Consider the following 16780-nt stretch of genomic DNA (forward strand, 5'->3'; position numbering starts at 1 on the left):
CTAATGTTGCTCAGAAGGTTATTTTAAAATAATGCTTAGCATCTGAATATTAAAACCAAAGTTATACTCAAACAATATAGTAAAGCAAATCTGAAAACTATAAGTGCGTATTATTTGAAGTAGAATAGTTTCATTTTGTGAAATATCACTGAGAAATTGAAACGGTAAGAAACATTTAGCACTTTAACACTCACCCGATAAGGCCACCAGTAAGGTGGCACAGTTATTTAGTCTCATCGCGGATCTGTCCTTTAATGTCAATTAGTTATCTTCTTTTGTTGGTGCCCAGAAAGATAAGATGACACATTCCAGCAAAGGATTTGAACCGGTGTCCTTCAGCGTAATCAGTAGCGCAATACAGTCCATTCAATCAAATGTTGTCATCAACCTATATGATGGTAGTGCATTTGATATGTGTGTGATACGAACTGTCGCGGTAGATTGTAATCATGCTTTTGTTGAAAGCATTTGAGTAGTCCGCCATATTTACGGTATGATACTTCATGCATAAGGTATATATAGCCGTGCATACGCAGGTCATTGTGTACATTCTCAGTTAGCTTTATCTTATAATAATAATGTCTGTTTGGATTAGATTTGTGTTTCATATTTGAAAGAACCAATGTTTCATTGCAATATTTCGAAATCACAAACCAAAACTGGATGATATGATGTACGAGATTGGGCTACGAATATACATTTTACCAAGTTGGCAATATAGGAAGTTGCTTCTGGTTGAATAAATTCATCAGGATCGGTAGAGTAAACCCAGTAACCAAAGTTCTTGATATCTGATCCAGAAATTGCACTTACTTTGTGTACGTTTCAGCAACATTTTCAGTCGAGATTGACATCTGACACATTCAGTGAGATTTTGACGAAAATGTAAAACAGAAACATGTGTAGTGTGGATTTAACCAGAGATCTGATTTAATCAGTTGAGCTGTTTTCAATGAGTGTTATCTTGGTTTAATAGCTTTTAATGAGGTTTAAGTCCTGCAAAGGTCGTGGTGAATTCTATTGTAGACATGACTGCATCATGTTGCATCACGTCATTACTGACGCGAAGACTGAAATAAAACGTAGTATCCTTTTTATATGGATTTTCTTTTCCAATTTGTTTTCACCCATTTAGGTCTCTTATAACTCCTACAATTCTATAACCCTCCGGACCTTGTGTTTTCACCTGTGGTAAGTCAAGGTGTTTTCAGCTTCGATCGAGCCAACAAGGATATCTGTAGGCACGATACTTTCAGTCTTAGCTTCATTTGCTTCGCTAATGAATGTTTAATCCCTCATCTATTGACATCCGTATCTCAAAAACAGTTTTAACAATCTCAGTGAAACTTTAACCAGAGGTTTTTGATGTAATGATTCGCCTGTTTTGTCACTGATTCGTTGCACTACGGAACGCTGGCATGAAATAGACTGCCGTTTTCCGATAGTAAGACATCACGAAAGGAGAGGTCCGCAGAGATCCCGAAGAAGAATGTAGAGACGGGTTGGACTACTCCTAGACCATGCTCTGGACGTCCTTTCAATACAACCGATAGAGAAAACTGTCAACTAATCTAGCTAGTTAGCAATGGCTGCATGAAGACTGTTTCAATCCTGAAGACTGTCCATGGTCTGGGAGTAGGTTTCACCCGTGTTGTTTTGACAACGGGCAAAGTCAGTCTGTTCCATGCCAATTTTCGATAGACGATTGACGGATCAAAAAGAAGCTTATACTAAACAGGATCATTGTTACAAATGTCCTCAATGCCTGTAAAACTCAACGAGAGCAGAAAACACCATAGACACAAAGTCATCATATATGACTTCCTACAGGTGAAATTACATTGCTCGGGGGTCATAGAATCAGAGTTATATTTTCTCTTAAAAGAGACTGCTCCTAATGTAAAAATTAAAAAAAAAAAAAACAATTATTCCATATCAAATGTCAATTCTGTAATAATGCAGACAATATCAGATTACACACTTCTGTGCGAAAATAAAAGGCACTGATACTAATTATATAGTCATTATTGTTACTTTTTATTTGATTCTGCGAAGTTCAAATATTAAATTACATACTTACATGATTGAATGCATAATCGTCATAGACACTCCAAGAATATAACGAAAAGCTATTTAACAACAGTTTTAAACAATACCTGCACTATCGTTACTTGTGATCTGATTCCGCGAAGTTTTAAAAAAAATATCAAACTACCCACCTCTGTGTTTTAATGCATAATCGTCATACACACTTCCGGAATAAAATCAAAGGTAATGCTATTATTAACGAGTAACTTATCAACAGGTTAAACAAATGGTAAAATCATTTTGTACATGAACCTTAAAATGTTTTAAAGCAGAAAATCTCGAATGATAAAGAGGTTGCAATTTCCAAATGTCGCAATCGAACGCCCGCCTATCTAGTCATAATCACTCTCCAGTGACGGAGCGAGGTCGCTTCTTTAGCCATCATCGAAAAAATCTGCACGTACGAAATAAATGCGTGGACAAAGTAAAGTCTGCACAAAAAGTAACGCAGCTGTTAATAAGCCTTTAGCCTCAGGACTAATAAGTATTGTTTCCACAATATTTCTGCATAGAAAGAAGGATGATTGATTTAATTTGTCAAATTTCGTTCAATATTAACAGCATTGTAGTGCCTTTGAAGAAAAATACCCGATTTTAAAAGTTGCAGTTTACTGCGATCAATGGTTATTACGCAAGCATTGTGGCACGTAAACTTGAACCCTCCATTATATTCGCGCTGACTTCAAATCAATACAAATAGCTGCAACTTTTAAATTCGGGCATTTGTCTTTAAAACACTGCTGTGTTGTTAATATTGAACGAAATTGGACAAATGGGGTATCATAATGCGCGTAAATAAATCATCCTTATTTTTATGTTAAAATATTGTAAACACAGTATTATTTGTTCTGACGCTATAGGCGTATTTATAACAGCTGCGTTACTTTTTGTGCAGTCTTTAGAACATACTCTCATACACGCATAGATAGTGAAAATCAATCAGAACAAACGGGAGCAAACGTTAGAAAAATGCAAACGATGCGATAATTGTGTATAATTGCATAGGCGCACAATACGCGTGCTACACGCAGTGCTGTCGGACGCGTTCATTTTTCTTGCAAGTTGATGCATTTACATTTGCTTGTATTTTCCAAATTTTTATTGACAATTTTGTTATAAAAATAGCAAAAATCATGGACTTTTTTTTCTCGTGGGGCTCGTGCATTAGGCACATCAACATAATCAGTACATTCAAGTACAATTTCACTCCCAACAAGTGATACGCATTATTTTATTAACCTAAAGTGTTGTACAATGAAGCTATAGGGAGTGTTCGTTTATTGGCCATGTTTTAAGCCATTTGGTTCAAATGCTATGGTATTTTTAAATTTCCAATATGGCCGACAGCTGCATGATTTTTGATTTTGCAAGCTAAATTTGAACTCCAAACGGCAAAAAAAAACCCTGGAATGAATTTCTAGCCATGAATTTAATTAAAAATGACACCTAAATTGTATTTCTAGATAGAGTGGTTCTGTAAATCTGCAAATAATATAATTTATGAAACTAATCAATTATTATTGGCGGCCATGTTGGATTTCATGATGAAGATGACCCCAAAATGAAAAAGTAACACATGGAATGATCATAAATATAGTAGGAAATGACACCTCAGTCATGTCAGCAGGTTGATATATTCAAAAGTTATGCAATGTTCTGAATTCCATTTTGGATTTTGCCTTTTCCCGGAGTTAGCCAACACTTTTGGGAGGGGCATAGGAGCTCATATTTTTCTAAATACTATTTAGCACCAGGTCACCTTCAAAACCTCCTCTGTATAATGCATTCTGGAATGTCATAGGCACACGGAGTACTTTGGGTTTAGGTTATCGTCACCCTCATAACCAAAGGAATTTTAATTTTCTGAGTAATAAACCAAATTAATCAAATTTTCAGCCGCATTCTTCATTATAACTTGTGGAATACATCAAAAGAGATATATTCCACAAGTTCATGAAGAATGCTGAAAATTTGATTAATTACGGGTTTATAACTCAGAAAATCAAAATTGCAAATGAGAAATATGTAATAATTACTTAGGCCTTTGGTTATGCGGGTGATGTTACGGAGATCCACATTGTTTACAAAGTACAGACATTTAATCAAATACTATAACTTACGCTCGATTGATCACGTGATGATGTCCGATATGGTTGCGGCCGAAATGTCGTGTTAACGAAACGTAAGTTCCAACATTTGATTTAATATCTGTACTCCACCTTGTTAGTAACCATTCAGGGCTCTTTCTAAATTGGCCGAACTACAGTAGAACTCAACTATTGACCATTTTTCCTCTATCCCACAATGCACTATTTCAGGGGGGTATAACGAAGTTCATCAACCTCATTGATCGTGTGCATCCGATGGTCTTTGCAATTATTTTGTCTTAATATGGGCATACTGATTCGATATAATGCGGATTATCGTAAAGGCCATAGATGTTACTAATTATGCAATTATTGAATACACGAGTGATGCACTTACGGAGCGATTCAGAACATCTGTGTAACAGATTTTGTTTACGTTTTATTTTCATCTCCGAAAAAAGTGAACGGACGCCGACAAAATATCACTGCGTGTCCCGTCATTAGTTTTTCCCTCTAGGTCTATAAAATGTATACAAAGTTAGGTTTCAATAACAGAAATTTTTTTTTCGCGACAACACCATGTCAATAAGGCATAGAAATGTTGTTTTTTGCCCCCGAAAGGTAAGTTAGTGATCGTGTGCCATTATCATGATTATCGGTGATTCCTTTTTTGTGATGAAGTTACCAGCCGAAAGGTCCGTATTCCAGAATGTAATGAACATAACTCTGTACTCCCTCGAGGAGATGATGTATTTTGCGACACTCATACCCCCTGTAATAGTGCATGATGGGAAAGAGGGAAAAAGGTCTGTAGTAGCTTGTCGACCTTGTTGTCTTAAGGGGGGAACATACCAACCTTCGGGCTTGATTTAATGCATGCATTAAATGAGTATTTTATTTGGTGTTTTTAGTTAATATTTTACACCTTAATACTCATTTTTCAAGTCCTGTTCTCTTTACGTGGTTTATTTATGGCGTTTTATTGACCGATATCCCGAACCTTTCCCATACCTATTGATGCTTCTGACTAATAAATCATACAGTTACTACATGTACGTTCTAAGTGTTAGAACTAAATTGGATTCACTTTAAAAGAGATCTTTAATTACGAATTTCTTAATCTTATTTCTATATTTTTTTCACATACACTTCTGTCGGCAACACTTCAATAATTATATAACCACCTATTATAGGCAAAATAACTAATTCTCGTTCATCGAGAGGATGTACCTTCCACGCCAGTGTACTTTTCGTAGAATATAACACGATCGCGCGACCTATATGACTGACCCTTGACTTTGCCTAGCAACGCGCGTGTGATTGGTCAATTCTCAAAAGCTATGTTTGCGCCATAAGCGCAGGTCTTTGCGTAGTACGCTCGGAGCAAATACATGTGCGTACCCACGTTGGCTCTCATGATCGAGAATTAGATATTTTGCCTATAGTATATAGTCATTCTTGTGGATGAGATAGGGGTACTTCTTATAATACATTTTGGAATTCCGCTTACTCTGGTATGAACGTATCAACTGTGTTTTTGTAGGACATGAGAGCATATCAAACATATCGAATTCAGATATTCTGAATATGAAGAATGTATAACCTTCTGGTGTCAACTAATTTTGATTTTTTTAAATTCGCAATATAATACAAATTTTATGACAAATTTGATATTTTTAAAATTTTTGATATTTAACGGTCCTCGAAGTAAACTTTCTTAATCTAATGATATGTACTTACAGTGTATGTAACTGGGATGAAAAGATGATGATCGGTTGAAAATTTTGACCTTTCATATTGACGATATACCTTCCCCCAGACCAATTTTTTATTTGGTGTTTTAGGAAACAAATCTTTGATACGAAAGGTCTGCATTTTCAATTAATCGTCGGCTTTTCATCCAGGCTTTGTAAAGTTTACTTAGAGGACTGTTAAATATCAAAAATATCAATTTTAATCGAGAATTTCAAAAAATAACATTATTTGATACCAGAAGGACATCATACCCCAGCCTTTTAATATTGTGAAGCATTTCTGCATCCCCAAATGTAGAGGGATTGTCGCATTTTTCCTATCCACTAATCCTTGAAGTTTTCGAACTGCCATATAGGCCTATATCAGAACTACTGTAACTATTGGGTTCCAGTGGCGTAGCCAGGATATGTTTTCATGGGTGAGCCAAGGAGGAAACTTTCTTTTCTGGGGTGCATCTGGCAAAAATGGTCAAATATTGCCAAAAAAGTCCAAGAACAAGACGGGCAGGATCAGATGTTGTAGAGGGGTTAGATGACCACTTGTCCCAACTCTTGGCTACGCCACTTTTACGGAATCCATACATTTTAAGGAGCTGGGCGCACCTTCATCTCCGTTACAGCTAATGAATAAGTAAAACCCTTCCATGTGATATAAGTAATACCCTCATAATTGCTACTAGGATAAGATCCGTTAAGATAAAGTCCATTTAAGTTAGCTCTATAGCAGGAAGTGTACCACCAACCACCTTTGTGCGTGACGGCGCATTTGCTAGCACTAATATCATTATCTGCATCGTATGTTGAAAATGCATGGCTGTTATGAGCCATGAATGCATCGCCCGCTGGGGAAAACAAGCATAAAGTAATAAACGTTATTAACTTCTTTGTCATTGTAGCTGGACCCTGTGGTACCTACAAGTTACAATGTACTTACCATTATTTTGGTCTTGAAAGGCCACTCCGTCTCATTTCAGTCTTAACCTTACAACTACTAAGCCATATTTTGTAACACGGACTACGAAGGGTGGGGGGCTTTGTTGCAACCCCCCTAATTTTCAATTATAAACGTCATATTATACCGTTATATTTGGTAACAATGTATAATACTATGGGTCTCCTCTATCCAATGATATCAAAATAAGTACAAACATTCCTCCATAATACATAATATCGCTATGACGTCATAATGTGAGGGTGCCCATGCAAACAATTTCTACAACATGCGATTTTGACCGATTTCTCTCATCAATATAAAAGGAAATGTCGATTTCAACCTAACTAACAAGTAAAAAGTCAGTAGCTCTTGGAATAATTTTACAAGAGCGAAACGAAACCAACCCCCCATATATGTGATGCGATCAAGCAAAATCAGTCGGAACTCGGAAATATTGATGTTGAGATATAGCCAAACAAAATATTTCCTTTTTGTTTCCTGTTGTTTTGGAAACTCTTTAATTGCTCATATCTTTGGAACTGGTTGTTCAATTTCAATGGGGTTTTCTGCCCTTTTTTTTACTATCCTATAAGAAACTGGAATTTTGCTGATTTTGCTTGATCACATCACATAAGGTCATCTTTGACGGCCGGCACTAAAACCGGGTAAGGTGCTAGGGTAAATATTTTATCACTAAAATCTTAGGGCCCCCTAAGGTTAAAGTGATATTCTGATTTAATATTTATATCCATATGAATTATTCTCAAAGGGGAATTATACACCGTGGTCATACAGGAACACCCCGTCACGTTTTGGAGAACATATAAATGTAGGTGAATATTGTCATATACGCATGTTGTTACAATACAATAAACAATACTTATTATGTGAAAGTGCTCATCTTTATTATTTTTGCTACTTTAAATTCAGCCTGCCGGCTGCGAAGGCCTTAATCCCCTGTTGTTAAGCACATTTTAATTGGATTACGTAACTGACCTGCTCTGGTGCCTGTACTGACTCTGAACAGTGCAGTAAACAACACATTTTGGAGACTAAATTACGATAAAAAGCAATTAAATTATGATAAAAATTCCTTTAAATTTTGATTATCAAAAATGTTAAGTTGAACCCCGACTTTGAATCATTGCAATCGGCCACACAACGGCCGAGATGCATGCGGATATGTTTTATACCCAAACCTGTTCAATTCGCCACAGAAATTGTGTCTTAAAATAAACTCAAAAATCACTTTTTTGGCACTTGACATGTTTTCGAGAAATTCACCGACAATTGCGTGACGAGGCGATATTGCTTGCGATGGAAGATCTGGGCCCATTACAATTCGATCTAAATCCGCCACATAACGAGCGAGATGCATGCGAATACATTTTGTAAACCTGTTCAATTAAATTGAACAGGGTCTATAATAATCCATAGCGATAGTAAAAAGTGATTCTCTTTTCCTCAGAAATACCGATCGTAATGCAATTTTCTGTGAATGTCTAGAAAATTATGTCTCAAGCTAAATCTGAAATCTGGAGGAGTATAATCATAAACGTGACTTTTGAGCGTTGTTTTCACCAGTGTTTCTTAACAGTGGTGAAACTTTTTTTCTTTAACTTTTTCTTTAATTATACTCCTCCAGATTTCAGATTTAGGTTGAGACATAATGTTCTAGACAATCAGAGTAAATTGCATCAAGATCGGTATTTCTAAGTGAAACAGAAGCACTTTTATTATCGCCATGCCTTATCTAGACCTTGTTCAATTCGGACATAGCAAGTGGTGAAACCTAAGTTACCTTTTCTTCAAAAAAACTCAGATTTTCGATTTAGTTTTAAACATATTTTCTAGACGTTCACAGAAAATTGCACGAGGATAGGTATTTGTGAGCGAAATAGAAGCACTTTTTACAATCGTTCATGGAAAATTTACACCCAATAAAATTCCAACACACGAAGTAAGAATTAAATGTCCGAGAGTTGTGCTACATTCACAGGGTCTGGTTACGACAGCTTTTGTACGGTAATTACAGACAAACATTTAATTTTTTGGTCCCTTAGGGACTAAATGTTACTTGATGGTCCCTAATTGATCTAGAGATCCTATAATACTACAGTAACAAATGTCAGTCCAGGGGTTACATTCACAAAAAAGTGTAAAAATATTGAAAATGTGCTGCATTGTTGTCTTTCTGATATATTGTGAGTTATTACAAAGATTTCTTTGAATTATTTTTCAAAATACACACATCTTCTTGATAGCAAGTGGTGAAACCTAAGTTACCTTTTCTTAAAAAAAACTCAGATTTTCGATTTAGTTTTAAACATATTTTCTAGACGTTCACAGAAAATTGCACGAGGATAGGTATTTGTGAGCGAAATAGAAGCACTTTTTACAATCGTTCATGGAAAATTTACACCCAATAAAATTCCAACACACGAAGTAAGAATTAAATGTCCGAGAGTTGTGCTACATTCACAGGGTCTGGTTACGTTCCAGGGGTTACATTCACAAAAAAGTGTAAAAATATTGAAAATGTGCTGCATTGTTGTCTTTCTGATATATTGTGAGTTATTACAAAGATTTCTTTGAATTATTTTCCAAAATACACACATCTTCTTGAAAGTGATATATCAAATTCTAATGATTTGTTATATCATGTTCATAACCATGACCATTCAAATCAATAGATTCTTGCCCTCTCTATACATAGACACAAAACAAAACAGTATTTTTATCTCCCGCTTTGTTCACTTGGCTCGAACCCGCAAATTCATTGCACAACACTGTTGGGCCCATCCATGTCAACTCCATTTATGTGCACCGCAGCACCTCTTCAATTTTTGAAGACCCATAACTTCTTCAGTAGATAACATGTTTCTGAGGCAAGATTCTGCTTTCCTGGGTAAAATGATTTTCAGCAAAATTTGAGTGGATGACCACTGACCAACCAACACAAGACCCCAAGCCACTATCTCTCAGAAATATTGTCCAAGATCATATTTTCAACATACCTGAAGTTGATGAAGGGCCAAAATGTCTGACATTGGATTTCAGGGGGTCAAAATGTACAAAAAAAGAAAAATTGGAGTTTTGTATGGGTAATATCTCAGCTAAAAGTATTCTAATAGGCTCAATATTGGATACGAGTAATGTCCTACCAAAGGGCTCTGACTGGCAAAAAAATGGACCAAAAAAATGTGACTGGCAAAAAAATGGACCAAAAAAGTTATTTTTACTTTTGCAGTTCTGACCCCCCGAAGTTGGTCCTGGATGGACGACGTTGCATTTTGAGGGCCCGATATCTTTTAAAGTAACGGAGTTACAAGTTTTCTGATGCCAGATTTGAACTTTACACAAAAAAAGTACCCCAGGACACATCTATGGAGTTGACATGGAATGGCTCTGTTAGAATTCGCATGTCATGTCGTTTACCTGTGGAAACCCCATAGGCATGCTAGGGATGCGTAACAAATGTTAAAATCCTACCAAGCGTATAACTCATTTACATAAAAAGGAATAACTCCAATAAGTTGATTTCTCATAAATGGGCTTAGAACAGAGAACATAATCATCTTACACTTCACATAATGCATTTCTTCCATTTCAATTCTTTGTACTCATTTGCTATGTTGTGCCAAATGGGTCGATAGTGGCGAAATATACCTCAGTGAACAGAGCACATCCATATCTTGTAAACTATCATTTCTTGACTAGCGACCCATCAGCCAGTCTATTTTTAAAAGGAAACCAAATCTAATCTAAAAAACCCTTTGAAATGATTCCGAGAGGAAATTGGGTATGAACGTTTGGACAAAGCAGACCTGTATAAAGTAATCGGAGCTTCATTTGTTGAAATGAAGGAAATCAATGTATTATTTTGCAAAGGATTCTGGGAAAGGTAATACATCTTCTCTAGGTTTTGAGATGAAAAATGTGGCAATACCAAGATTTATTAATGCTTCTTGAGGAACAGTGCATACCAAATATGGTCTGAACCCTTTAGAATAGTTATACGGGATTTTGTGTGACGGGGTGTTGCTCTTACCTTCTCCGCCAATATATGCTCCAAGCGTCAATGTGTAATCAGCCGCCTCGTCACTGATGACAAATGACGCATACAAGTCGTACTTCCACTCCAAGCCGTCATTTAAGTCTATCCTCAACTGGTATGTTTTGCCATTGTTAACTAGAGCATAGATTTTATCATTGCCAAGCCAGTATTCTACTGCAAGGTTACCAAATCCAGCCTTATAATCCGCCCAGTTACGGTAAAAATCTTCTGAACCATCAACACGTCTCTGAAACACCTGATGTTAGATATCAATGAGATGAAATTACAAAGGATGATTTTTGAAATGAAGCATCACATAAACACAGTGGCGCAGCACTTGGAAACCTATTGCTCCTAAAACCACGGCTTTACTACCGACTGAGGTGGCTGTTCACAATCACAAGCCATTTAACCCCAGAACCTGAGTATTTTGGAACACGGACTACGAAAGGGGGTGGGGTTTAACTTTTCAATTATAACCGTCAGAACTACTGGCCTCTTTCTCTCCAGCAAATTCAAAGTATATTTTAAAGGAACACGATCATCACTACGAAAGAAATGTTTATACGAGGGTGGGGTGGGGCCAACCAGAACAGTCTCACTACTTTTCAATTATAAACATTTCTGTAAATTTGTCAAATATGATGCGTTTACATTTGGTACCAATGTAATAACTATTGGTTTCCTCTGTAATGGGTTTCTCTCACATAAATGTTATATATATATATATATATCAAAATAAGTACAAATACCCTCCACATAATATCGCTATGACGTCATAATGTGAGAGTACCCATGTAAATTTGACAAATTCTGGTTGTGTACAAAAGTATAGGCCAGTGGCGTAGATTTCTTTTTGACATTGGGGGGGGCAGTTCCATATTTTACTGAACCAAAAGAATTAATGATTAATGTTATATTTCATGTGGATGTGGAAGATATTTTGGCAATATTTCCTTTTTAGACATGAAAAGATATTATTGAATTCAAAATTATCTTAATGTTATTGACAATAACAATAATAACAATAACAAAAAATTACAGTTACAATGACTCTGGAATCATCAAATTCTTACTTGGGCCCCTAACATCTAATCTAAAATTCCCGAAATCTGTGGATATTTTAGCATTCAAACTATCATTTGCTATTTTTGAAATTAAAATTTTTGCCAAAAATGAAGAAAACGTTAGTATGAAGCCACATTCAAATGCATAAATGTAGCTAATTTATACACTGTCAGTATATAAATTACAGATTCATGTGAAATGCCTCTTTTTGTCTTAAATACACAGCTTTCAGCTGAGCTACTAGCAGGCTATGTTAGCACATCTATGAAAATGACAAAGACACCAACATCTGAAGTTTGATGATTTTTACGATTGTCCGAATGAGCAAATCACTGAATGGGCCTTTAATAATTAATTTTTGTATGAGAGGGTTTTTTTGTCTGAAGTATTTAGATGCAAACACCGCTATGGCATGCTCCCCTCCTTGAGTGTTATGGAATCTTATTGCTTTGTTCTAGTAATACAATAGTAAGCATCATGTTAATGAAACTAGACATACTGTGCCTCAAGAGGCACGGATATCAGTGGCTGATATGATCCCTGATAGTGGGCGAGCTTGGGAGGTACCACTTCGGGGAGATGCACTGCTACCAGAGGTAGCTAACATCATTTGGTATACCAAAATGCATGATAGCAATAGAACCGGAGTACTAACGGAAACAGCTTTAAAATGTATCTCACAATGGAAGGTTTCAAAATCCTTAAATGTGAGGACGCGATATGAGGAATTCCTGTGAAATCTTCTTAGAACTAAAACATACAAGCTAAAATCGATTGTCCATCCTTGTATATATATTGCGCTAAGAAAGTATCCTTACACTTAGAAAAATACCCCAATATGGTTCAGTTTTGAAATTGTGATCATTATTCCAAGTGTAAGGATACTTTCTTGGAGCAATATATATGATGTTTAGATTTTCTAGTTCGATTCTTGAAAATTGAGATTTCCCTTTAGCAAGCCGATCAACAAATAAACATTTTACGTTGCTAGGGGTACGAGACTCACCATTTGACTTGGGGAGGGCTGGAAGTTGAGTTCGGGTCAAGTTTCTTTTTGCCTGATTTTTTTTACATTAGTTTTTTTATATTATTATTCATGCCTTACAGTAAACACAGTTACGTGGGGTTGTTAATGATAGTGGGGATAGATTTTTTGCTCATGTAATGTGGATTAAAAAATCCACAACCCCTTCCGTGGACGTCAAATGGTGCATCCGTAAATCTATAATGTTTCAGGTTAAAATATACCAGTCATGACGCACGATGGCGCTCTTCGAAATATTGGAAATAAATTGTAAGTATCTTTTGATCTCGAGCAATAATATTTATAAAATAAGATAATAAGAGCTTCATGGAAAATGCTATTTGTGATCGAGCAAATAAGGAAAAGAAAAAGGTTGTTTAGTTGTTATTAGAGCTTTATGTAAAAAACTCAATTTTGATGATTTTCTGAATGAACAAATCACTGAATGGTCCTAAAAGATAAGGAAAAGACAAAAGTTGTCCTTGTCCACTATGTGGAATACAAGGTACGATTGGCTTTTTAATAACTTTTTTTTTAATTACAACTGCATTGACTACATTCATGTTTTAAGTTGTGTAGTGTGAAGAAACAATTTAAATATCTTTTTTTCGGATAAACAGCGGGAGCTATATTATCACATTTATCAATCCATCGTCTTATTCTATCATATTTATTGTTTGATGGTGAAATTATGATCTTTCAGAGACGTCGTATTAATGTATACATTCCCTTATTTCATATCATAAGTTTTGGTTTCTCTTTTGTTCAGAAACCAAAAATCAAGATTAAAAAGTGGAGATGAACTGGTCTGCAATAATAACACTATTGTGCTGGGAGGACACAAGCGGGTATATAATCGTAAGCATATAATGGCCTATAACCAAAGTATTATATGGCCTATTGTGCTAACATTATCGGATATCTATCAACGCAGGGGACAGTTGATTCACTTTGTCGTAGCTGGCATACTTTCATATAATTATTTACACCCCGAGTTCAATGAGGCCTAGGCATAGGCTATATTGAGGGTGTGGGGTGGGTGTGGTGGGTGCTTTGTTTATTTGTATGAAATATAAACGATTCATGATGATGGAGATGATTTAATTATGAGTTCCCAGCCCATTCCCTTCCCCCACCTATATAATCGTCTCCCCACACGACGGTCCCCTACTATTCAACGCCACTCTTGAGCTCTGCTCCCCCTCCTTCCCTTTCCACTTCCAATGATCTATGCTCGTGAATATTGCACTGCGAAGTTTAAAAACTTCTTTTGTATAATTTGATGAAGGTAACTTCATACCTGATTTCCTGTGGTCGCACAGTTATATAACAAACTCAAATAAAAACTGAAACGGCTTGGTACAAATTATAACATGTATAAGTTTTTAACAATGGGTACAAACAAAGAAATGGGTAATGACATCACTCAAGTGCTTAGGCAGGATAATAGGAAACCACGTGACCAAAACCAAAACCAAAACCAAAATTAAAACTCAATATTTGAAATGAGGCATTGATACACAAGTTTTGATGTCATTAAAAGTATGTGAATTGATTAAATAAGTATAAAACAAACAAGAACATTAACAATACTCACAGTCCAACCTCCACCGCCGGTGCCCATGTCACACCATACTTGCATACTTGTTGGTGTAGAGGTGCCGCTTACAATGGGATAGATCCAATAAATACCACTAGTGTTTCTTCCATATGTGGTCAAGATCTCATAACAATCTTGAGGTTCTGGAAAAGAAAAAGGTGTGTCACTTTTGCATGGTTCCAAATGGTAGTCTCGAGAATTCTAAGCTGAACTACAATTTTGCTTTAAAAACAGATATCGTTAAATCAGCTTACAGCATGCAGCAGGCAGGTTTTAAATTGAGCTATTTCATTTAAAATCCACACTACCCCTGTGGAAGATTGAGCTGAATTGAATTTTGAATAGAATAGACAATTGGTTAACTTCCATTTGAAATAATCACTTCAATTGTGGAAGATATAGGAAAAGGGGAGTATGGGTTTCAAAATGATTACCTCTGACCAATTACATTTGTAAAACATCCACCCCTGTGGACGATATTTACAAAATCTTCCACAGGGAGAGTGTTGATTTCAATTGGAATAGCCGGTTGCAGCTTCACTGATAAGGTTCTAAATACTTTATACTAGTATTCTTTATACAAATTAAAGGCACATTGAAGCTGGAAACCAACAGTAAATATTTCCATTTTGCTTGACAAAATCAGTTTAAGACTGTAAAAGAGACTAGGAGTTACGTTATTTATGCTTACCAATTTCACAGTGAAATCCTTGAAGTCCTGTATATCCTGATGGACACAGACACGTGTAACTATTGACTCCATCGATGCACGTACCTCCGTTAAGACACGGACTGCTGGCACACTCATCATCATCTTCAAGTATTAAATAAACATTTTAGTGAAGAGTGTGATATTATTCCTGAAATACTCGTCAGAAGAGTTGGCAGAGCCGCCGCTAGGGGGTGGGGTGGGTATTGGATGAAACACTTCCAATAAGGTGATGTAAATGAACCACCCTTTCGATTAATATTGAGTATTTTGAGTTTATGTATAATTTTTAGGTTTGACACCAAAGGCATTTTCAGCACGTTGAAAATAACCGAAAAAAAGGTCACAATGCCATGTACCTTTGTCACATGTCTACTTGCTTACATAAAAAGTCGAAAAAGAATCATCCAATTTCATTGTTTTGATAAATAAAATTAACAATACTCTATTGTTGGCTCGTTTAGAAACACTAGCGATTACTTTACATGTATGTCTACAAATTTGTAAAATATTATTTAGAACAATCACATAATTGATATTTAGTATGGAGAATTTCTTCACGAAGAGCCAGGACTAATCTGAAAGGGGTCGGTATAAACCGCACGGGTTAAATATTAATTGCGGTGTGTCGAGAGATATATATAATTTTGATAGAAAATGTGCTTTTCATGACTTTACATTGTGGTGCTCATAATGTACTGAATTAGCCTAAGACGGGAGGTGAACGGTTCGATTGTTTCCTTTTCATTAGTGCTAGTGCCTGAGCTTCACTTCTTTATACATTAAAAACATTCCTTTTGTGTAATCTGAAACATGCAACAGTTAAAACTCAATCACACTTTAAAACAGCTGCCTTTCTATTGTATGATATATCATATCACAAATATTGGTATTGATTTGGAAACTTGCGACAATTATTTGATATAAATAAAATTGTGCGTAAGTTACAAAGTATACTAACCTGTGCATGTTACTCCATCTCCACTGTAACCAGCATTACACAGACATGAGAAGGAACCAACGGATATTGGTGCACGCAGCATTTGTGTCACAGTTTTTAGTATACGAATTACATTCATCAATATCTGTCCACAAATGTTATGAAATAAGACATCTTTATTAAACGAATAATATTAAAAGTCAATATTTTGAAGATATGATGCATTACCGATATAAACAAAGGTTTTAATGCGTGTTTATATTGCCGTTTATATATTAGGTTATGTGCGTTAATAATAAGGGTAGTATTCATGGTATTAGAGACATTGCGATATTCCATACATGACGCTCACAAGAGGGCGAGGCTCTTGCAATTGAGTGGTCATCGGGTCTTATGTCTACTTCAATACAGCATGCTTTTGGTTTTGAACTAAAACCAAGGTTATAACAAGCTGCTTAAAATTAATTATATTTCAGTGTTTCCCAAAAGTATGGTTGCCAAAAAAACCAAATATTTTTG

General features: G+C 35.9%; 1 protein-coding gene across 1 annotated transcript; it reads right to left on the reverse strand.

Moving 5' to 3' along the window:
- Positions 1-5776: 5776 nt before the first annotated feature.
- Positions 5777-16364, reverse strand: LOC140139834 (ficolin-2-like). Its single transcript, XM_072161583.1, has 5 exons — positions 16283-16364; positions 15304-15426; positions 14610-14755; positions 10915-11176; positions 5777-6771 (listed from the first exon to the last, which is right to left on the reverse strand). The coding sequence occupies exons 1-5, from the start codon at positions 16362-16364 to the stop codon at positions 6515-6517; spliced, it is 870 nt and encodes a 289-aa protein (XP_072017684.1). The 3' UTR covers positions 5777-6514.
- Between the last annotated feature and the right edge of the window lie 416 nt (positions 16365-16780).

Source organism: Amphiura filiformis, chromosome 2, assembly GCF_039555335.1.
Source record: "Amphiura filiformis chromosome 2, Afil_fr2py, whole genome shotgun sequence".
NCBI lineage: Eukaryota > Metazoa > Echinodermata > Ophiuroidea > Amphilepidida > Amphiuridae > Amphiura > Amphiura filiformis.

Bases quoted from the DNA above. Each gene is read 5' to 3' on its own strand.
- LOC140139834 (XM_072161583.1), bottom strand. From the start codon at position 16,364: ATGCTGCGTGCACCAATATCCGTTGGTTCCTTCTCATGTCTGTGTAAT. The intron at 14,756-15,303 runs GTAAGCATAAAT...TTTCTTTTCCAG, and splicing joins AGGATTTCACTGTGAAATTG to AACCTCAAGATTGTTATGAG. The intron at 11,177-14,609 runs GTGAGTATTGTT...ATCTAACATCAG, and splicing joins CCGGCGGTGGAGGTTGGACT to GTGTTTCAGAGACGTGTTGA.